Genomic DNA, 23326 nt, shown 5'->3' with positions numbered 1-23326 from the left:
GAAATCCCCTCTTTATCGCTACCTCGGAGACGCTGTGTCCGATCGCTCTTGCTCCGACTATAACACCACATTAAAACTCACTTAAATTTTGATAACCTGCCATTCTAGCAGCAGTAACCGATGTAACAACTGTGCCAGACACTTGTTGTCTTATATAGGCGTTGCTGACAACAGCGCCGTATTCCCCCCGTTTACATATCTCTGTATTTGAATAAACATGCCTATACCAATATCTTTGGCGCTTCAGTGTATATAGCTTCAGGGCATATACAGCCTTAACTTTCATCACTAATCCATTTTCAAAATTTAGCAGGAATCTCGCAAACTCATGAGAATAGATGCAAACTTGCGTTTCAGCATCCTGGTGACGACTTTTGCTGAGGCCAGCGAGCAGCCCGCGGATCTGGAGGAGACGGTGGCCGACGCGGACGCGGCGGCGGAGCGCGAGGCGCCGTCGACGTGCGCGTCGGCGCTGCCTCTGCCGGTGCGCAGCTTCTGCCGCGCCTTCCCCTGGCACCTGGTGCTGGACGCCGAGCTGCGCCTCACGCAGCTGGGCTCCGGCTTCGCACGCCTGCTGGCGCCCCTCCGTCCGCTCGCCGACCCGCCGCCGCCGCTGGCGGACCTGTTCTCGGTGCGCCGGCCCCGCGGGCTGCCTCTGCGCTTCCGGGACCTGGCGGCGCGCGCCAACTCCACGTTCGTGCTGCAGCTGCTGGCACCCTGCGCGGCGCAGGTGACTTAGCGGTGCCTCCTCAACCAGCGGCGTGAGCGCGCTACAGTCTGTTCAGAATTACACTACTGGCCATTAAAATTGCTACCCCAAGAAGAAATGCAGATTATAAACTACATTCGACAAATATATTATACTAGAATTGACATGTGATTACATTTTCACGCAATTTGGGTTCATAGATCCTGAGAGATCAGAACCCACAACAACCACCTCTGGCCGTAATAACGGCCTTGATACGCCTGGGCATTGAGTCAAACAGAGTTTGGATGGCGTGCACAGGTACAGCTGCCCATCAACTTCAACACGATACCACAGTTCATCAAGACTAGTGACTGGCGTATTGTGACAAGCCGGTTCCTCGGCCAGACGTTTTCCATTGACGAGAGATCTGGAGAATGTGCTGGCCAGGGCAGCAGTCGAACATTTCCTATATCCAGAAAGGCCCGTACAGGACCTGCAACAGGCAGTCGTGCATTATTCTGCTGAAATGTAGGGTTTCGCAGGGATCGAATTAAGGGTAGAGACACGGGTCGTAACACATCAGAAATGTTACGTCCACTGTTCAAAGTGCCGTCAATGCGAACAAGAGGTGACCGAGACGTGTAACCAATGGCACCCCATACCATCACGCCGGGTGATACGCCAGTATGGTGATGACGAATACACGCTTCCAATGTGCATTCACCGCGATGTCGCCAAACACGGATGCGACCATCATGATGCTGTAAACAGAACCTGGATTTATTCGGAAAAATGACGTTTTTACATTCGTGCAACCAAGTTCGTCGTTGAGTACACCATCGCACGGGCTCCTGTCTGTGATGCAGCGTCAAGGTAACCACAGCTATGGTCTCCGAGCTGATACGCCATGCTGCTGCAAACATCGTCGAACTGTTCGTGCAGATGGTTGTTGTCTTGCAACCGTCACCATCTGTTGACTCAGAGACCGAGACGTGGCTGCTAGATCCGTTGCAGCCGTGCGGATAAGATGCCTGTCATCTCGACTGGTAGTGATACGAGGCCGTTGGGGTCCAGCACGGCGTTCTGTATTACCCTCCTGAACCCACCGATTCCATATTCTGCTAACAGTCATTGCATCTCGACCAACGCGAGCAGCAATGTCGCGATGCGATAAACCGCAATCGCGATAGCCTACAATCCGACCTTTGTCAAAGTCGGAAACGTTATGGTACGCATTTCTCCTCCTTACACGAGGCATCACAACAACGTTTCACCAGGCAACGCTGGTCAACTGCTGTTTGTGTACGAGAAATCGGTTGGAAACTTTCCTCATGTTAGCACGTTGTAGGTGTCGCTACCGGCGCCATCCTTGTGTGAATGCTCTGAAAAGCTAATCATTTGCATATCACAGCATCTTCTTCCTGTCGATTAAATTTCGCGTCTGTTACACGTCGTTTTCGTGGTGTAGTAATTTTAATGGTGAGTAGTGTAATTTACAATTTACAGCTACGAAGAAAGTAGTGGGTGAGGATCTCGAGGAAGACGTGGCACGAGGTACATAGACTAGAAAGGCAGGCCATTCCTGGGCGTAGGCTCTCAGTAGTCGGCAAAGTGTTACGCCACTTGACAGCCAGATCAGGTGCAGTCGCGTACTCTCTTGCAGCAATCTCACACGGAAATATAATTTTTTGCTCCTCTTCTTTTCTTTCGATTTTGAGCATCTCACTGATAAGGTAAAAGCCGTTACGAAAGAATTACTGTCTGAAGTATTCGAAAGGCAAGGCACGCATCAAGTCGATGTCACGAGACCTGTGGCCGCTGCAGCTACCCGTGGTTTCCAGACATTCGCCCCTACTACGACACCACTTGCTCCTTGCACTGTGATTCAGATTTATAGACAGCTGTCTGTCGTGTATGATTGTTCGTCGGGCGGTGAGACTTCGTTTTCGTTATTTAAAGTAGCAGGATTACATATTTACTATTGTGTGTTGTGTGATGGCAACGGCCTTGCTGCAGTGGGTACACCGGTTCGCGTGAGAGCACCGAAGTTAAGCGCTGTCGGGTGTGGTCGGCACTTGGATGGGTGACCATCCAGGCCGCCATGCGCTGATGCCATTTTTCGGGGTGCACTCAGCCTCGTGATGCCAATTGACGAGCTACTCGACCGAATAGTAGCGGCTTCGGTCAAGAATACCATCATATCGACCGGGAGAGCGGTGTGCTGACCCCACGCCCCTCCTATCCGCGTCCTCCACTGAGGATGACACGGCGGTCGGATGGTCCCGGATGGCCTGAAGACGGAGTGTTGTGTGATACTTAACGATATCACAAGCATGCGCGTCAAATGATATTCGGTGCAAATGTTTGATGTCACTCTCTCAGCCAGGGCATTGTCATACGAGGTCAGTCGAGAGAAATGGATTACGCCTTACGTGCCTACACAGGAACAATTGTTCTCGGTATGTTCCCAAACAATCTGTGGTTCTTGTTGACGAGATATCTACCATGACATACCGCGTAAGTGATAAACGTGAAGAGGACGAGCTCATGGATTTAATAGTGCTCTCCAAAAATTAGGGACGAGATACATAAAGTAACGCAATATATTAACTAGTCAGTGGGAATGAATGAAAGTACGGTAGCATGTTGTCGGAGGTCTGTCTCATGCACAGAAAGCTGGAATCACATGGTGAGAGGTCAGCGTGACTACAGCGCCAATTGGGGCAGGCACCACAACACGAGGTAGTTGAAGGAACAGAAAAAGAGTGAGAGTCAATCAGCGAACAGTCACTGTGCACTGTGGTGGTGTTCTTTATCACGACATGACGCGGGGACAACATTTGAATGAAATTTCGTGGCCATTAAAACAGTGGGCTGGATCGAGTCTCGAACTCGGGACTTCTGCCTTTCGCGAGCAAGTGTTCTTCGAATGAGATACCCAAGCACCACACGCAACCCGTCCTCACGGCTTAAATTCTGCGATTACCTGGTCTCCTACCTTCCGAACTTCACAGAAGCTCTCCTGCGAACCTTGCAGAACTAACACTCCTGGAATAAAGGATACTGCGAAGACAAGGCTTAGCCACAGCCCGGGGAACGTTTCGGGAATGAGATTTTCAGCAGGAGAGCTACTGTGATGTTTGGAAGGTAGGAGATGAGGAGATGAGGTACTGGCGGAAGTAAGGCTGTCAGGACGCGACGTGAGTCGTGATTGGGTAGCTCAGTTCGTAGACCACTTGCCCACAAAAGGCGAAAGTCCAGAGTTCGAGTGTCGGTCCGGCACATGGTTTTAATCGGCCTGGAAGCTTTACATCAGCGCACACTCCGCTGCAGAGTGAAATATAGTTTTGGGAATGTCCCCCAGGCTGGGCTAAGACATGACTTCACAATATCCTTTCTTCCAGGAGTGTTAGTTCTGCAAGGTTCGCAGGAGAGCTTCTGTGAAGTTTGCAAGGTAGTAGGCGAAGTATTGGTAGAACTTAAGCCGTGAGAACGGGCCGTGTTGGTTTAAATGGTTCAAATGGCTCTGAGCACTGTGGGACTTAACTTCTGAGGTCATCAGTCCCCGAGAACTTAGAAGTACTTAAACCTGACTAACCTAAGGACATCACACACATCCATGCCCGAGGCAGGATTCGAACCTGCGACCGTAGCGGTCGCGCGGTTCCAGACTGTAGCACCTAGAACCGCTCGGCCACCCCGGCCAGCTAAGGGTCGTGTGTCGTGCTTGGGTAGCTCAGTTCGTAGAACACTTGCTCGCGAAAGGTAAAAGTCCCGAGTTCGCGTCCCGGTCCAACAGACAATTTTAATCGGCCAGGAAGTTCCATATCACCGCACATTCCGCTGAAGAGTGAAAGTTTCGTTCTGGGAACATTTGGATGACTTCACAAGAGGAAGAATCATCGGGAAACTGGAAGACGGACGGGCTCTGATGAGTATAGGTCAGCAATTTGGTACTGCTCACAGTTCTGTTTCACGTGCATAGGAAGCGTTCCGAACAACAGGTACTGCTACAGCAGCAGATGACCGCTACGTTGTGCAAGAGAGGACCCTCGTCAAACTGCGGGTGCAATTGTAACTACATTTAAGAAGACTCTAAGGCATACAATCTCACACTCCATATTGGCATGACGACTGCAATGGAGTGGTATCTTTGCGCGACGAACATACGTTGTGCAATGTTGACACACCCACAACGGCAGCACCGTTTACAATGGTGCGAAGAACATAGGGACTAAACCAAAGACGAATGGGGTCGCGTGCTCTTCTCGAATGAAGCAAATTCAGTAATAGTAACGATTTTGGATGTACCCCCGTACGGCGAGAGGTGGAAACAGAAACATTGTCGAACGTGATTCTTTTGGTGGACCAGGTGTTACTGTCTGCGGAGGCACGAATTACCGTGTTACGTACTGTCCTCCAAATGTTTGAACACGGCACACTGACCTATCAACGTTATTGTGACACTGTACTCCTTCCCACATCCGACTTTTCAGGGGTGCATTCGGCCCTGGCTGCATTTTTATGGATGATAATGCGCTACTTCATCGAATAGTGGAGGTGGAGCAGCTCTTGGAACAAGATGAAATGCAGTTAAGAAAAGGACCTACCCGTTCCCCCAACCTATCGAGCGCGGTGGCGCAGTGGTTAGCTGTTAGTAGTAGTTTATCCTGTAGTGAAGTAGAAGTGGATAGTTCCTGTGAATTATTATGGGTGGAGGTTACACTAAACAACCGAACTAGGTTAATAATTGGCTCCTTTTACCGACCTCCCGACTCAGCAGCATTAGTGGCAGAACAACTGAGAGAAAATTTGAAATACATTTCACATAAATTTTCTCAGCATGTTATAGTCTTAGGTGGAGATTTCAATTTACCAGATATAGACTGGGACACTCAGATGTTTAGGACGGGTGGTAGGGACAGAGCATCGAGTGACATTATACTGAGTGCACTATCCGAAAATTACCTCGAGCAATTAAACAGAGAACCGACTCGTGGAGATAACATATTGGACCTACTGATAACAAACAGACCCGAACTTTTCGAATCTGTATGTACAGAACAGGGAATCAGTGATCATAAGGCCGTTGCAGCATCCCTGAATATGGAAGTTAATAGGAATATAAAAAAAGGGAGGAAGGTTTATCTGTTTAGCAAGAGTAATAGAAGGCAGATTTCAGACTACCTAACAGATCAAAACGAAAATTTCTGTTCCGACACTGACAATGTTGAGTGTTTATGGAAAAAGTTCAAGGCAATCGTAAAATGCGTTTTAGACAGGTACGTGCCGAGTAAAACTGTGAGGGACGGGAAAAACCCACCGTGGTACAACAACAAAGTTAGGAAACTACTGCGAAAGCAAAGAGAGCTCCACTCCAAGTTTAAACGCAGCCAAAACCTCTCAGACAAACAGAAGCTAAACGATGTCAAAGTTAGCGTAAGGAGGGCTATGCGTGAAGCGTTCTTTGAATTCGAAAGTAAAATTCTATGTACCGACTTGACAGAAAATCCTAGGAAGTTCTGGTCTTACGTTAAATCAGTAAGTGGCTCGAAACAGCATATCCAGACACTACGGGATGATGATGGCATTGAAACAGAGGATGACACGCGTAAAGCTGAAATACTAAACACCTTTTTCCAAAGCTGTTTCACAGAGGAAGACCGCACTGCAGTTCCTTCTCTAAATCCTCGCACAAACGAAAAAATGGCTGACATCGAAATAAGTGTCCAAGGAATAGAAAAGCAACTGGAATCACTCAATAGAGGAAAGTCCACTGGACCTGACGGGATACCAATTCGATTCTACACAGAGTACGCGAAAGAACTTGCCCCCCTTCTAACAGCCGTGTACCGCAACTCTCTAGAGGAACGGAGGGTTCCAAATGATTGGAAAAGAGCACAGATAGTCCCAGTCTTCAAGAAGGGTCGTCGAGCAGATGCGCAAAACTATAGACCTATATCTCTTACGTCGATCTCTTGTAGAATTTTAGAACATGTTTTTTGCTCGCGTATCATGTCATTTCTGGAAACCCAGAATCTACTATGTAGGAATCAACATGGATTCCGGAAACAGCGATCGTGTGAGACCCAACTCGCCTTATTTGTTCATGAGACCCAGAAAATATTAGATACAGGCTCCCAGGTAGATGCTATTTTTCTTGACTTCCGGAAGGCGTTCGATACAGTTCCGCACTGTCGCCTGATAAACAAAGTAAGAGCCTACGGAATATCAGACCAGCTGTGTGGCTGGATTGAAGAGTTTTTAGCAAACAGAACACAGCTTGTTGTTATCAATGGAGAGACGTCTACAGACGTTAAAATAACCTCTGGCGTGCCACAGGGGAGTGTTATGGGACCATTGCTTTTCACAATATATATAAATGACTTAGTAGATAGTGTCGGAAGTTCCATGCGGCTTTTCGCGGATGATGCTGTAGTATACAGAGAAGTTGCTGCATTAAAAAATTGTAGCGAAATACAGGAAGATCTGCAGCGGATAGGCACTTGGTGCAGGGAGTGGCAACTGACCCTTAACATAGACAAATGTAATGTATTGCGAATACATAGAACGAAGGATCCTTTATTGTATGATTATATGATAGCGGAACAAACACTGGTAGCAGTTACTTCTGTAAAATATCTGGGAGTATGCGTACGGAACGATTTGAAGTGGAATGATCATATAAAACTAATTGTTGGTAAGGCGGGTACCAGGTTGAGATTCATTGGGAGAGTGCTTAGAATATGTAGTCAATCAACAAAGGAGGTGGCTTACAAAACACTCGTTCGACCTATACTTGAGTATTGCTCATCAGTGTGGGATCCGTACCAGGTCGGGTTGACGGAGGAGATAGAGAAGATCCAAAGAAGAGCGGCGCGTTTCGTCACTGGGTTATTTGGTAACCGTGATAGCGTTACGGAGATGTTTAATAAACTAAAGTGGCAGACTCTGCAAGAGAGGCGCTCTGCATCGCGGTGTAGCTTGCTCGCCAGGTTTCGAGAGGGTGCGTTTCTGGATGAGGTATCGAATATATTGCTTCCCCCTACTTATACTTCCCGAGGAGATCACGAATGTAAAATTAGAGAAATTAGAGCGCGCACGGAGGCTTTCAGACAGTCGTTCTTCCCGCGAACCATACGCGACTGGAACAGGAAAGGGAGGTAATGACAGTGGCACGTAAAGTGCCCTCCGCCACACACCGTTGGGTGGCTTGCGGAGTATCAATGTAGATGTAGATGTAGATGTAGAATGGGCTCAAACACGCGACCGGCCATTCTGATTTGGTTTTTCCGTTGTTTCCCTTACTTGCTTTAGGCAAATGCCAGCATGGTTTCTTTTAAAGAGCATAGCCGATTTCCATCCCCGTCCTTCCCTAATCCGAGCTTGTGCTTCATCTCTAATGACCTCGTTGTCGACCGGACGTTAAACACCAATATCCTCCTCCTCCTCTTCCTCCTCTTCGTCCTCCTCCCACGACTTAAAATGCCATCGAGCACGTGTGTGATGCGGTGGGGAGACGTATTTCAGTGTCTTTACATACACCAGCGACCACCTTGCAGTTGTCAGCTGGTGGAGGAATGGATCACTACCACAGGAACTCCTCACCAACCTTGTGGCCCGAATGAAATCACAGTGCAGAGCACGCACTGCTATCCGTGGTGATCACACACACTATTAAGAACCATGCCCCGCCTTTTAAAATGCTCATTCGGCCATCATAAATTGTGGTGGCTTCAGTGTAACGATTGTATTTTAATAAGAACCTCGTATCTGTTCGTCTTGTTAGGAAAATACAGGCTGTTGATGTTACCGAATTTTCGACATGCGAGAACCTCTAACGTTATCGAATTCCTATGAACACATTATGCCAATGAAGTCTTAAGTAAACGGCATATTCTTATCTGATTCGAAACAGAATTTTCCGAGGATCCCTAACAGGAGATAATTTGATTTAAATGTGACGCCTGGTGCTGCGTTCGCACGTCACTACTTCAGCAGCGGCCCGTTTGGTTTCATCGAGAGAAACCTAGCGCTAGTTAATGATTTACCTATGGTTGTTGCAAAATACTAACACGAATTCCTTACAGATGAATGGAAAAACTGGCAGAAGCCGACCTCGAGGAAGATCACTTTGGATTCCGTAGAAATGTTGGAACACGTGAGGCGATACTGACCCTACGACTTATCTTAGAAAATAGATTAAGGAAAGGCAAACCTACGTTATATCATTTATAGACTTAGACAAAGCTTTTGACAATGTTAACTGGAATACTCTCTTTCAAACTCTGAAGGTGGTAGGGGTAAAATACAGGGAGCGAAAGGCTATTTACAATTTGTACAGAAACCGGATAGCAGTTATAAGAGACGAGGGCCATGAATGGGAAGCAGTGGTTGGGAAGGGAGTGAGACAGGGTTGTAGCCTCTCCCCGATGCTATTCAATCTGTATATTGAGCAAGCAGTAAAGGAAATAAAAGAAAAATTCGGAGTAGGAATTAAAATCTATGGAGAAGAAATAAAAACTATGAGGTTTGCCGATGACATTGTAATTCTGTCAAAGAAGGCAAAGGACCTGGAAGAGCAGTTGAACGGAATGGACGGTGTCTTGAAAGGAGGATATAAGATGAATATCAACAAAAGCAAAACGAAGATATTGGAATGTAGTCGAATTAAATCGGGTGATGCTGAGGGAATTAGATTAGGAAATGAGACACTTAAAGTAGTAAAGGAGTTTTGCTAGTTGGGTAGCAAAATAACTGACGATGGTCGAAGTAGAGAGGATATAAAATGTAGACTGGTAATGATAAGGAAAGCGTTTCTGAAGAAGAGAAATTTGTTAACATCGAGTATAGATTTAAGTATCAGGAAGACGTTTCTGAAAGTATTTGTATGGAGTGTAGCCATGTATAGAAGTGAAACATGGACGATAAATAGTTTGGACAAGAAGAGAATAAATCTTTCGAAATGTGGCGCTACAGAAGAATGCTGAAGATTAGATGGGTAGATCACATAACTAATGAGGAGGTATTGAATAGAATTGAGAAGAAGAGAAGTTTGTGGCACAACTTGACTAGAATAAGGGATCGGTTGGTAGGACATGTTCTGAGGCATCAAGGGATCACCAATTTACTATTGGAGGGCAGCGTGGAGGGTAAAAATCGTAGAGGGAGGCCAAGAGATGAATACACTAAGCAGATTGAGAAGGATGTAGGTTGCAGTACGTACTGGGAGATGAAGAAGCTTGCATAGGATAGAGTAGCATGGAAAACTGCATCAAATCAGTCTCAGGACTGAAGACCACACCAACAACATGTTTTCTGATTAAACTTTTTTGCCACATCGTGTCATCTTCTCTACTATACTGTAACCGTTCTTCCTATGTATGGTCTAAGGCTCATCGAACTATGTTACTTGGCAGTGCCGCATCACACATAAGTTGCTATCGTCGATTCTTCATAATTCACAGTTTTCCATATATGAATTCGAAGAGGTGGCAAAAGCATACAGGCATACAGTCACAATGCTGCCACCTTCCCACTGCTGTTTCAACCTAACAGCGTTAGTATATTTTCAAATTGAGCTTTAGGTCACCCGATATAATGAAAAATAAGTTGTCTGCAGCCGAGGCACTCAGAAGTTGTAAGGAAAGTCACTTCTGAAGATTGGACATTCGTGCAACCAGGTTCGTCGTTGAGTACACCATCGCACGGGCTCCTGTCTGTGATGCAGCGTCAAGGTAACCACAGCCATGGTCTCCGAGCTGATACGCCATGCTGCTGCAAACATCGTCGAACTGTTCGTGCAGATGGTTCTTGTCTTGCAACCGTCACCATCTGTTGACTCAGAGACCGAGACGTGGCTGCTAGATCCGTTACAGCCGTGCGGATAAGATGCCTGTCATGTCGACTGCTAGTGACTGCTAGTGACTGCTGTGACGCGAAAATGGAGCATCGTACGTCACATTTAAATCAATTTATCTCTTGCTGCAGATCTCCGGGAGAGTTCCGGTTTGGAGCAGATGAGAACTTGCTGTGTACCTAAGGCTTAGTTCGCATAATGTTTTCATCTAAATTCAATAACCGTAAAGTTTCACGCATGTCGAAAATTCGGTAGCATAGACAGGCAATGTGCTGTATTTTCCTAAACTTTCCGTGTATCGTCTCAAAAATAGCTGATGCAAAAAAAATTAAACGAAAACATACGGCAGCTCTTCTAGAAGACAGATTCGTCAGTTTCATCTTTGTACATCGAATAGTTTGCGAGTCTGAGCGGGTTGAATGAAATGTAAAATTACGTGTGTTCTCTGCGATGCGTTGCTACATATTCCTGCTGAAGAGTCGATCCGAAAGTAATTTTCAACAGACTATACCTACGCTACTCAGAATTAACATTACTACATCAGGGCGGAAAGTAAATAACGACATTTTATTTGCTATGATTGTTTGATGTTTCCTTAGTTCCTTTTACATGATTATTATTATTATTATTATTATTATTGGTAGTAGTAGTAGTAGTAGTAGCAATGCCTTTTTGACGATGTGGTCCTTCTACGCAACTACACAATTAAAAATTTTCACGAACAAAGAGTCCTTGCGATGGTAAAGAAGGTAACAACTGACCAAAGTAAAATAAGTAATGAGTCACTGATCATCTTGGCCACAAAAACAATAACAAGCCGAGATGTAGAACATGTGGTTGTCGTGATCTTCAGTCCGAAGACTGATGTGATACAGCACTCCATGCTAGTCTATCCCGTGACATCTTTCTTCATCTTTCTATAACTTCGGCTACCTACATCTATTTGAACCTGCTTATTAAATTCATTCCTCGATCACACGAATCAGTTCTTATCCCCCACCCCACACATACACACACCACCACACACACATACCACAGACCACATTACCAATATGACGAATGCCTGAAGACGTCTCCTGTCAAACGATAGTTCCCTTCAGTGAGGTTCTACATCTACGTGATTACTCTTCTATTCACAATAAAGTGTCTGGCAGAGGGTTCAATGAATCACCTTCAAGCTGTCTCTCTAGCGTTCCACTCCATAACGGCAAGCGGGAAAAACGAGCACTTAAATTTTTCTATGCGAGCCCTGATTTCTCTTATTTTATCGTGATGATCATTTCTCCCTATGTAGGTGGATGCCAACAGAATGTTTTCGCAATAGGAGGAGAAAACTGGTGATTGAAATTTCATGAGAAGATCCCGTCGCAACGAAAAACGTCTTTGTTTTAATGATTGACACTCCAATTCACGTATCATGTCTGTGACACTATCTCCCCTATTTCGCGATAATACAAAACGAACTGCCCTTCACTGAATTTTTTCGATGTCATCCGTCAGTCTCCCCTGATGCGGATCCCACACCGTACAGCAATACTCCAGAATTGAGTGGACAAGCGATGTGTAAGCAGTCTCTTTAGTAGACTTGTTGCACCTTCTGTGTTCTACCAATGAATCGCAGTCTTTGGTTTGGTCTACCCACAATATTATCTATGTGATCGTTCCAATTTAGGTTATTTGTAATTGTAATCCCTAAGTATTTAGTTGAATTTACAGCCTTCAGATTTGTGTGACTTATCGCGTAATCGAAATTTAGCTGATTTCTTTTAGCACTCATGTGAATAACTTCACACTTTTCCTTATTCAGGGTCAGTTGCTGCTTTTTGCACCACACAGATATCTTATCTAAATCATTTTGCAAGTCGTTTTCATCATCTGATGACTTTACAAAACGGTAAATGACAGCACCATCTGCAAACAATCTAAGACGGCTACTCAGGTGGTCTCCTATGTCGTTAATATAGATCAGGAACAATAGTGGGCCTATAACACTTCTTTGGGAACGCCGGATATTACTTCTGTTTTACTCGATGTCTTTCCGTCGATTACTACGAACTGTGACCTTTCCGGTAGGAAATCACGAATCCAGTCACACAACCGAGGCGATAATCCGTAGGTACGCAGTTTGGTTAGAAGACGCTTGTGAGGAACGGTGTCGAAAGCCTTCTGGATATATAAAAATATGGAATAAATTTCACATCCCCTGACGATAGCACTTATTACTTCATAAGTATAAAGAGCTAGTTGTGTTTCACAAGAACGATATTTTCTGAAACCGTGCTGACTATTTGTCAATAAATCGTTTTCTTCGAAGTACTTCATAATGTTCGAATACAGTATACGCTCCAAACCCCTGCTGCAAATCGACGTTAGTGATATAGGCCTGTAATTCAGCGGATTACTCCTACTTCCTTTTTGGGTATTGGTGTGACTTGAGCAATTTTCCAGGTACTGATCTTTCTGTGAGCGAGTGGTTGTATATAACTGCTAAATATAGAGCTATTTTATCAGCAATCTCTGAGAGGAACCTGACTGGTATACAATCTGGACCAGAGGCCTTTATTAAGTGATATAAGCTGCTTCGTTACTCAGAGGATATCTACTTCTGTATTTCTCATCTTGACAGTTGTTCTTGATTAAAAATCAGGAATATTTACTTCATCTTCTTTGGTGAAGGAGTTTCGGAAAACCGTTTTTAATAACTCTGCTTTAGTGGCACTGTCATCAGTGACTTCACCGTTGTTATCGCGCAGTGAAAGTACTGATTTCGTCTTGCCACTGGTGTGCTTTATGTATGACCAGAATCTCTTTGGGTTTTCTGTCAGATTTCGTGGCAGGATTTCGTTGTGGAAATTATTAAAAGCATCTCGCATTGAAGAACGCGCCATATTTGGAACTTGTGTAAAACTTTCCAATCTTGGGGATTTTGCAATCTTCTAAATATGGCATGCATTTTTCGTTGCTTCTGCAACAACGAACTGACCCGTTTTGTGTACGCTGCGGGAACAGTACCATCACTTATTAATTTATGTGGTATATATCTCTCAATTGCTGTCGAAACTATTACTTTGAAAACATACCACAACTTTTCTTCACTTACGTGATCAGATCGGAAGGAGAGAAGACTTTCTCTTAAAAAGGTGTTAATAGCATTTTTATCAGCTTTTTTGAATACATATACTGTGCGTTTCTCTTTGATGGTTTTAGGTGTTACGGTATTAAGCCTAGCAGCAACTGCCTTGTTGTCGCTAATTCCTGTATTCGTCACAATACTCACTATTTGGCCAGGATTATTTGTTGCTAAAAGGTCAAGTATGTTTTCGCTACCATTTACGCTTCGAGTTGGCTCATAAACTAATTGTTCAAAATAATTTTCTGAGAACGCATTCAGTACAATTTCTGATGACGTTTTATGCCTGCTGCCGGCTTTAAACGCATAATTTTTCCAGCATATCTAGGGTAGATTAAAGTCACCACCGACTATAATTGTATGAGCGGGGTACTTATTTGAAATGAGACTCAAGTTTTCTTTGCACTGTTCAGCAACTATATCTTCTGAGTCGGGGGGGGGGGGGGGGGGGTCGGTAAAACTATCCAATTAATAGTTTAGTCCGATTGTCAGGTATAACCTCTACCCATACTATTTCACACGAACTATCTACTTCAATTTCGCTACAAGGCAAACTACCTCTGACAGCAATACATACTCCACCAACAACTGTATTTAATCTATTCTTTCTGAACACTGTTAGATCGTTTGAAAAAAATTCGGCTGAACTTATTTCCAGCTTTAGCCAGATTTCTGTACCTACAACTATTTGAGCTTCAGTGCTTTCTGTTAGGGCTTGTAGCTCTGGTTCTTTTCCAACACAGCTACAACAGAATGAGATTTTCACACTGCAGTTGAGTGTGCGTTGATATGAAACTTCCTGGCAGATTAAAACTGTGTGCCGGACCGAGACTCTAACTCACGACCTTTGCCTTTCGCGGGGAAGTGCTCCACCATCCGAGCTACCCAAGCACGACTCACGCCCCGTCCTCACAGCTTTACTTCCGCCAGTGACTCGTTTCCTTTCTTCCAGGAGTGCTAGTTCTGCAAGGTTCGCAGGAGAGCTTCTGTGAAGTCGGGAAAGTAGGAGACGAGGTACTGGCGGAAGTAAAGCTGTGAGGACGGGGCGTGAGTCGTGCTTGGGTAGCTCAGATTGTAGAGCACTTGCCCGCGAAAGGCAAAGGTCCCGAGTTCGAATCTCGGTCCGGCACACAGTTTTAATCTGCCAGGAAGTTTCAAAACTACAACAATTTACAACTACAATACCAATCGTTTCTACAACTACCTTACTGTGTTTTCCCTGTCCACTTTTAGACGGACGTCCCTTCAGTGGTTCCCTGAGACCCTCCAACCTAGAAAAACCGCCCAGTCCCTTCCACACAGCCCTGCTACCAGTGTAGCCACCTCCTGTCTGTAGTGGACTCCCTACCTATTAAGCGGAAACTGAAAGCCCACCACCCAATGGCGCAAGTCAAACAAGTCAAAGAATCTGCAGCCTAGACGGTCACGGAACTGCCTGAGCCTCTGATTCAGACCCTCCACTCGGCTCTGCACCAAAGGGCCACAGTCGGTTCTATCGACGATGCTGCAGACTGTGAGCTCCGCCTTAATCTCAGAAGCAAGACTGGCAGTCTTTACCATTTCCGCTAGCCGCCCGAAACCAGACAGAATCTGCTCTGATCCAAAGCGACACACGTCATTGGTACTGACATGAGCCACCACGTGCAGATGGCTGCGCCCTGTACTCTTCATGGCATCCGGAAGCACCCTTTCCACATCCGGAATGACTCCCCCCGGGATGCGCACGAAGTGCACACTGGCTTCCTTCCCCTCCTTGGCAACCATGTTCCCAAGGGCCCCAAAACGCGCCTAACGTTGGAGCTCCCAACTGCCAGCAACACCACCCTCTGTGAATGCCCAGACCTTGCGGGCCGAGAAGCTTCCTCTGGAACAAGGGTGGATGACTGCATCCAGCTCAGAGACATCGTCAGCCACAGATAACGCCCGAAACCTGTCCGTCAAACGAACCGGGGAGGCGCTACGATCGGCCCCCTGGAAAGTTTTTCACTGCCCCCCACTCGACCACAGGTGAGGGGTCAGCCTCAGTGCAGGCAGTACCCGGGGCAGCCACAGCAGTGGACCGATCGGAGGACACGTGAACTTTGCTCGACGCCCCTCGCATCCCCACGTTCGATCCACCACAGTGATCCCCCTTGGCAGCAGCCTCAAGCTGTGTGACGGAAGCCAAAGCAGCCTGGAGCTGTGAGCGAAGGGCTGCCAACTCAGCTCTCATCTGTACACAACAATCACAGTTCCTATCCATTACTGCAGTCGCTCCTGTTTGATTCTCATAAAATTATGTAACAAGCGAAAGGTGTAATCGCCTTATTAGTAGCAGGAACTCGTGGCACTGCTCTCGCTGACGGTCTAACCGACACTGTGCTGTTCTAACCAAACAAACAAAAGCCTGTATGATACGAGGGTCGATACAAGCGTTGATAAGAACGGTGGTACTGTACACTACAATGTTATTGAAATAAAAGGTTGTGCCTAGTAAGCACCCAAACACGCAAGAAATTACAAAAATAAACTAGTAACTACCCAGATAACTGAAAATAAGTCGCTCCTGTTTGAGGCTCGTAAAAATATGTAACAAGCGAACGGTGTAATCGCCTTATTAGTAGCAGGAGCTCACGGCGCTGCTGTCGCTGACGGTCTAACCGAAACTGAGCCTTAAACTGCTTTTCTCCCCAATTCAATCTAGTATATCTTCATTAGTTACTCGATTTACCCATTTAATCTTCAGAATTCTTCTGTAGCACCACATTTCAAAAGCTTCTACTCTCTCCCCATACGAACTTCTTGTCGCTCATGTCACAATACACAACAGCCAAGAAAAATACCTCCAGGGTAGACTTCCTACCACTTAAAATTACATTAGATGTCAACAAAGTCCTCTTTTTCAGAAATCATTGTATTGTTGTAGCTAGTCTGCATTTTAGTGCCCAAATAGCAAAACTAGTCTATGGTTTCTAGTGTCTCAATTTCTAGCCTATTTTCCTCATCATTGCATAATGTAATCCGGCTACATTCCATTAACCTTATTTTAGTTTTGTTGAAGTTCACCTTATAACTTCTTTTCAAGATGCATTTCTTTCTGTTCAGCTATTCTTGCAACTCCTTTCTCGTCTCTGACAGAACTACGTCATCGCCACTTCTCAAAGATTTCATTTCTCCTCTCTACACTCTAACCCCATTCTCAAATTCTTCTTTGATTTCCTTTACTGCTTTCCAGGTTACAGATTGAAGTAAGTCAGAGATAGGCTACAATCCTGCATCTTTCCTTTCTCAGTCATTGCTTCGCTTTCATGTCTTTCGACTGTTGTAACTGGTCTGATTTCTATATAAGCTGTAAATAACCTTACGTTCTACGTATTTTACCCCTACTACCTGTATAATTTCAAATGGTATATTCCAGTGCACATTGTCAACAACTTTTTCTAAAATGGTTCAAATGGCTCTGAGCACTATGGGACTTAACTTCTGAGGTCATCAGTCCCCTAGAACATAGAACTACTTAAACCTAACTAACCTAAGGACACCACACACATCCATGCCCGAGGTAGGATTCGAACCTGCGGCCGTAGCAGCAGCGCGGTTCCGGACTGAAGCGCCTATAACCGCTCGGCCACACTGGCCGGCGAAGTTTGATGGTATTCCGCCTGTTTCACATGTCTTTCACATCAGGTGTGACACATCACCAGGTTAAATAATAAGCTACTTAGTCCACTCACCACTAGCCTACTATTTAAAAAAATGCGGCTCCCTCCACTCACTTTTCCCTCCTTTCCCCAGAGCATCCATCACCACACAAAATAGCACAAAAACCTCCACAACAAAACAAATCAGTGTCAAAATGCATGCGGATGCCACAAAGCAAACAAAATACCGAAAAAGATACTGCGACAGGTGGTGACACTGTACAGTAAACATAGATAAGCAACACAGGGGTTAGAAAAACATACACTGGAAGCGGTTTTCATGTGAAATGTGCTCGCAAAGGCCAAAAATTGGAGATCCTGGGGCACGCAGGCCAATGAGATACAATTCCAGGGCGATACATAGGTGATAACAAGATCTAAAAAAATTGTAAACAGAACCCGACAGCAATTTAGCCTCACGAAATTTGCGCTCCAGAAAGTTGTTTCTCACCTAAGAGTAGGAGAATAACGAAAAAGCTGTAATACAGTAATATATCTAAAAACACATTTATTATATGCGTGCAACACACAAATATTACAGGTCACTGAAGATGCTCTGCAACAGAAACGCATATACCATAAAAACAAACAACCACTTATTTAGTTGCGCAGACGGATCACATCTCCAAGAAGATAATTATAATTTACTTGTTGTGCACATACATATATCTTGATCACTCCAAATAACGTTTTCCCCAGAAGAAAAATAAAAAAATTTCTGAAATAAATCTTACTTAGCTATCATGTTGACATTAATCAGGATGATTGCCCTTCTTGTAACTATTTGTTACGAACATATGAACAGCAGTACGTCTTTTTTAAATAGGGCCCTATATTTTTTATTCGATAATCCACTTCGTCTCATGAAGACCAGTTCAAAAACGCATCGCTGTGTATCATACACGTAAACATGATTTTGTTGAAAACGTAACATAAAATTAACTTTTGACCTTCCTGTACTAGTGTAGGAACCCAGGGTAACGTAACTCGTCTACTTGTTGGAGTTTCCAGCAAGTAAATACACTCCTGGAAATTGAAATAAGAACACCGTGAATTCATTGTCCCAGGAAGGGGAAACTTTATTGACACATTCCTGGGGTCAGATACATCACATGATCACACTGACAGAACCACAGGCACATAAACACAGGCAACAGAGCATGCACAATGTCGGCACTAGTACAGTGTATATCCACCTTTCGCAGCAATGCAGGCTGCTATTCTCCCATGGAGATGATCGTAGAGATGCTGGATGTAGTCCTGTGGAACGGCTTGCCATGCCATTTCCACCTGGCGCCTCAGTTGGACCAGCGTTCGTGCTGGACGTGCAGACCGCGTGAGACGACGCTTCATCCAGTCCCAAACATGCTCAATGGGGGACAGATCCGGAGATCTTGCTGGCCAGGGTAGTTGACTTACACCTTCTAGAGCACGTTGGGTGGCACGGGATACATGCGGACGTTCATTGTCCTGTTGGAACAGCAAGTTCCCTTGCCGGTCTAGGAATGGTAGAACGATGGGTTCGATGACGGTTTGGATGTACCGTGCACTATTCAGTGTCCCCTCGACGATCACCAGTGGTGTACGGCCAGTGTAGGAGATCGCTCCCCACACCATGATGCCGGGTGTTGGCCCTGTGTGCCTCGGTCGTATGCAGTCCTGATTGTGGCGCTCACCTGCACGGCGCCAAACACGCATACGACCATCATTGGCACCAAGGCAGAAGCGACTCTCATCGCTGAAGACGACACGTCTCCATTCGTCCCTCCATTCACGCCTGTCACGACACCACTGGAGGCGGGCTGCACGATGTTGGGGCGTGAACGGAAGACGGCCTAACGGTGTGCGGGACCGTAGCCCAGCTTCATGGAGACGGTTGCGAATGGTCCTCACCGATACACCAGGAGCAACAGTGTCCCTAATTTGCTGGGAAGTGGCGGTGCGGTCCCCTACGGCACTGCGTAGGATCCTACGGTCTTGGCGTGCATCCGCGCGTCGCTGCGGTCCGCTCCCAGGTCGACGGGCACGTGCACCTTCCGCCGACCACTGGCGACAACATCGATGTACTGTGGAGACCTCACGCCCCATGTGCTGAGCAATTCGGCCGTACGTCCACCCGGCCTCCCGCATGCCCACTATACGCCCTCGCTCAAAGTCCGTCAACTGCACATACGGTTCACGTCCACGCTGTCGCGGCATGCTACCAGTGTTAAAGACTGCGATGGAGCTCCGTATGCCACAGCAAACTGGCTGACACTGACGGCGGCGGTGCACAAATGGTGCGCAGCTAGCGCCATTCGACGGCCAACACCGCGGTTCCTGGTGTGTCCGCTGTGCCGTGCGTGTGATCATTGCTTGTACAGCCCTCTCGCAGTGTCCGGAGCAAGTATGGTGGGACTGACACACCGGTGTCAATGTGTTCTTTTTTCCATTTCCAGGAGTGTAGAAACCCAAGGACATCCTCTGCTTGGATAGCATTGCGCCTACCCCAACAACAATACAATCAAAGATATGATGAGATAATTTTTAATGAAGGACTGCCTTTACTATACAGAATATAACGTTTGAAAATACTACAGTACTGTACTACGTGTGCCCATATGGTAAACAAAAATACATTATTGCAATTAGTGTTCCGCTAACTTCCATTCTCCACAGATGATTAGCATTTGTGCTTTCTTTCCTTGGTGTGCACTGTAGTCACACAGACCTTCAACTGATGACAACTGAATGGATGAGCAGTGGGCATTTTCCTTGTATGACGACTGGGACGCGGTTACAACAGGAGGAGGCGTGTATGAATTCTTCCTAAGTTTGAGGGAAAGACTTCAAATTAAGTACATTCACCCATCGAGGGATATGATCCATTTTTTACAAGACGTGAGCTTATCCCACGTATCTTAATAGCATGGTACAACAGCTTAACGGTAAGTCTGATTGTAGAGTAATTTGAACTCTTTTCGCCCCTGTGTCCATTTCAGAGACTTTGCTGAATGGAGGACTGTACATAATACAGTATAGTACGGGACGAATCACTGTACCACACGTTAATCCAAATTTCTGAGAAGGTATCCAGCAGAGAGATGGAGATTTACCTTCAAAGGAAAGAGAAGACAATGATTAAGTGACCAAAAGGAATAAATTATATAAAAATGTAAGTGAAGACATGTAATAGGTGATCTGGACCGCCAGGAGTTACAACTTTTGTGTACCCTGGGTATCCTCTACGACATGTTGCATTAGAGAAAATATGTTTCTTTTCTGGAGTCATGAAATCAACGTCAGTGCCAGAAGACGTATAGTAAAGACATAGACACAAAGTGGGACTCTGAAACTTAGAATATGTTCTAAAACTATTGAAAATCAGTGCAAATTTTTAAGGGAATCCAGAAATTGCATTATTTCGGCTCTACAACCTGGTAGAGATCTGAATTCTAGAAACGCTGTACTAGTGCCGGCAGCCGCAAACCTAATGCTATCTACATTCTAAAACGAAAAAACGAAACATCACAATGGAATTATCTGAAATCGATAGATGTGACGTACAAACAAACAAATGATTACAGCTTCAGAAAAATTGGGTGATTTATATAAGGGAAGGAGCTTCACAACTTGTACAAGCCAAGAATGCGTTCGTCCACCTCGGATCATTATGCAAGTAGTTATTCGGCTTACCATTGGTTGGCAGAGTTGTTGGACTCCTCCTGAGGAATATCGTGCCAAGTTCTGTCCAACTGGCGCGTTATATCTTCCAAATCACGGGGTGGCTTGAGGGCCCTACACATAGTGCTGCAAACGTTCCAATGGGGCAGATCGGGCGATTATGCCCACAAAAGCATGGTATGGCAACACGAAGACCAGCAGTAGAAACTCTTCCTATGTACGGACGGGCATTATCTTGATGAACTGCAAGCCCAAGATGACTTGCCATGAAGGGCAACAAAACAGACATTGAATATCGTAGACGTAGCGCTGTGCTGTAACACTGCCGCGGATGACAGCCAAAGGAGTCCTGCTATGAAAAGACATAGCACCCCAGACCATCACCGTGGGCCGGCCGCTGTGACCGAGCGTTTCTAGGCGCTTCAGTCTGGAACCGCGCTGCTATTGCGGTCGCAGGTTCGAATCCTGCCTCGGGCATGGATGTGTGTGATGTCCTTAGGTTAGTTAGGTTTAAGTACACTCATGCTCATAAATTAAGGATAATTGTAGAATGTGGTGCCACACAACGTGAAACTACACAAAACTAGCGCTAATAGCATAGGCGTATAGGGAACACACACGACACAGATCCGTAAGTACACGGTATTGGTCATAAGTTGAGAAAACCGTCCCTACACACATGTGCTACAAAACGCCCCTTTTTCCTGCACTTGTACCCCGACATCAATATGGCATATGATCACTATGCACACGTACACAGGCCGCACAACGGGTTGGCATACTCTGGATCAGATGGTCGAGCAGCTGCTGAGGTATAGCCTCCCATTCTTGCACCAGTGCTTGTCGGAGCTCCTGAAGTGTCCTACGGATTTGAAGATGTGCAGCGATACGTCGACCGAGAGCATCCCAGACGTGCTCAATGGGGTTTACTCGTAGATCTGGAGAACAGGCAGGCCACTCCATTCGTCTGATATCTTCTGTTTCAAGGAATTCCTCCACGATGGCAGCTCGGTGGGGCCGTGCATTATCATCCATCAGGAGGAAGGTGGGACCCACTGCACCCCTGAAAAGGCAGACATACTGGTTCAAAATGACGCCCCGATACACTTGACCTGTTACAGTTCCTCTGTCAAAGACGTGCAGGGTTGTACGTGCACCAATCATAATTCCACCCCACACCATCAAACCACGACCTCCATACAGGTCCCTTTCAAGGACATTAAGGGGTTGGTATCTGGTTCCTGGTTCACGCCAGATGAAAACCCGGCGAGAATCACTGTTCAGACTATACCTGGACTCGTCCATGGACATAACCTGGGACCACTGTTCCAATGACCATGTACTGTGTTCTTGACACCAGGCTTTAAGGGCTGTCCTGTGAACAAGGGTCAGTGGAATCCACCTTGCAGGTCTCCAGGCGAATGTATCATGTCTGTTCAGTAGTCTGTAGACTGTGTGTCTGGAGACAAATGTTCCAGTGGCTGCGGTAAGGTCAGTCTTCGTGTGGTGTTGTACACTGTGGACGTACCGTACTGTAGCACCTGGAAACGTTTCCAGTCTGCTGGAATCGTTGCCATAATCTTGAGATCACACTTTGTGGCACATGGAGGACCCGTGCTACGACTTGCTGTGTTTGGCCAGCCTCCAGTCGCCCTAGTATTCTACCTCTCATAACGTCATATGTGTTCTTTGAACCATTTTCAACACACAGTCACCATTAGCACGTCTGAAAACGTTAGCGCACTTACTCGCCGCACCGAATTCTCTGACATGCACCAATACACCTCTGCATATGTGGACTGTTGCCAGCGTCATCGTGCGACGACCGCAGGTCAGATGCACCGCATAGTCATACCCCGAGGTGACTTAAACCCGCAAAACGCCCACCACAGCGTTGTTTCACTATGTATCGGCATTATCCTTAATTTATGAGCATGAGTGTAGTTCTAAGTTCTACGGGACTGATTACCTCAGATGTTAAGTCCCATAGTGCTTAGAGCCACTTGAAACATCACTCCTGGCTGTTGGGGCTGTATAGTGGGCGACCGTCAGGATGGAACGTATTGCTGTCCAGGACGTCTCCAGACACGTCTTCGGTGGTCATCGGGGCTCAGTTCGAAGCGGGACTCACCACTGAAGACAGTTATACTCCACTCAATGAGATTCCAGTCCGAGTAAGTGTCTGGAGACAGTGGGATACCAACCTGAGTGTTGCCTGCCATACCGCCCGACAACCAGGAGCGATGATCTGGGGTGCCACATCTTTTCATAGCAGAGCCCCTGTGGTTGTCATCCGCGGTATC

The 23326-nt window shown here is 46.0% G+C and overlaps 1 protein-coding gene across 1 annotated transcript in view; it reads left to right on the top strand.

Annotated features, from left to right (window-relative positions):
• The first annotated feature begins 328 nt into the window (after positions 1-328).
• LOC126412918 (head-specific guanylate cyclase-like) overlaps positions 329-23326 on the top strand; it is a 164825-nt gene continuing 141827 nt past the window's right edge. Inside the window, exon 1 of the mRNA XM_050082807.1 lies at positions 329-730. Within this exon, the coding sequence (XP_049938764.1) occupies positions 329-730 (402 nt within the window). The remainder of the gene's footprint in view (positions 731-23326) is intronic.

Source organism: Schistocerca serialis, chromosome 7 (genome assembly GCF_023864345.2).
Source record: "Schistocerca serialis cubense isolate TAMUIC-IGC-003099 chromosome 7, iqSchSeri2.2, whole genome shotgun sequence".
Lineage (NCBI taxonomy): Eukaryota > Metazoa > Arthropoda > Insecta > Orthoptera > Acrididae > Schistocerca > Schistocerca serialis.
This window is presented reverse-complemented; position numbering and strand designations above follow the sequence as displayed.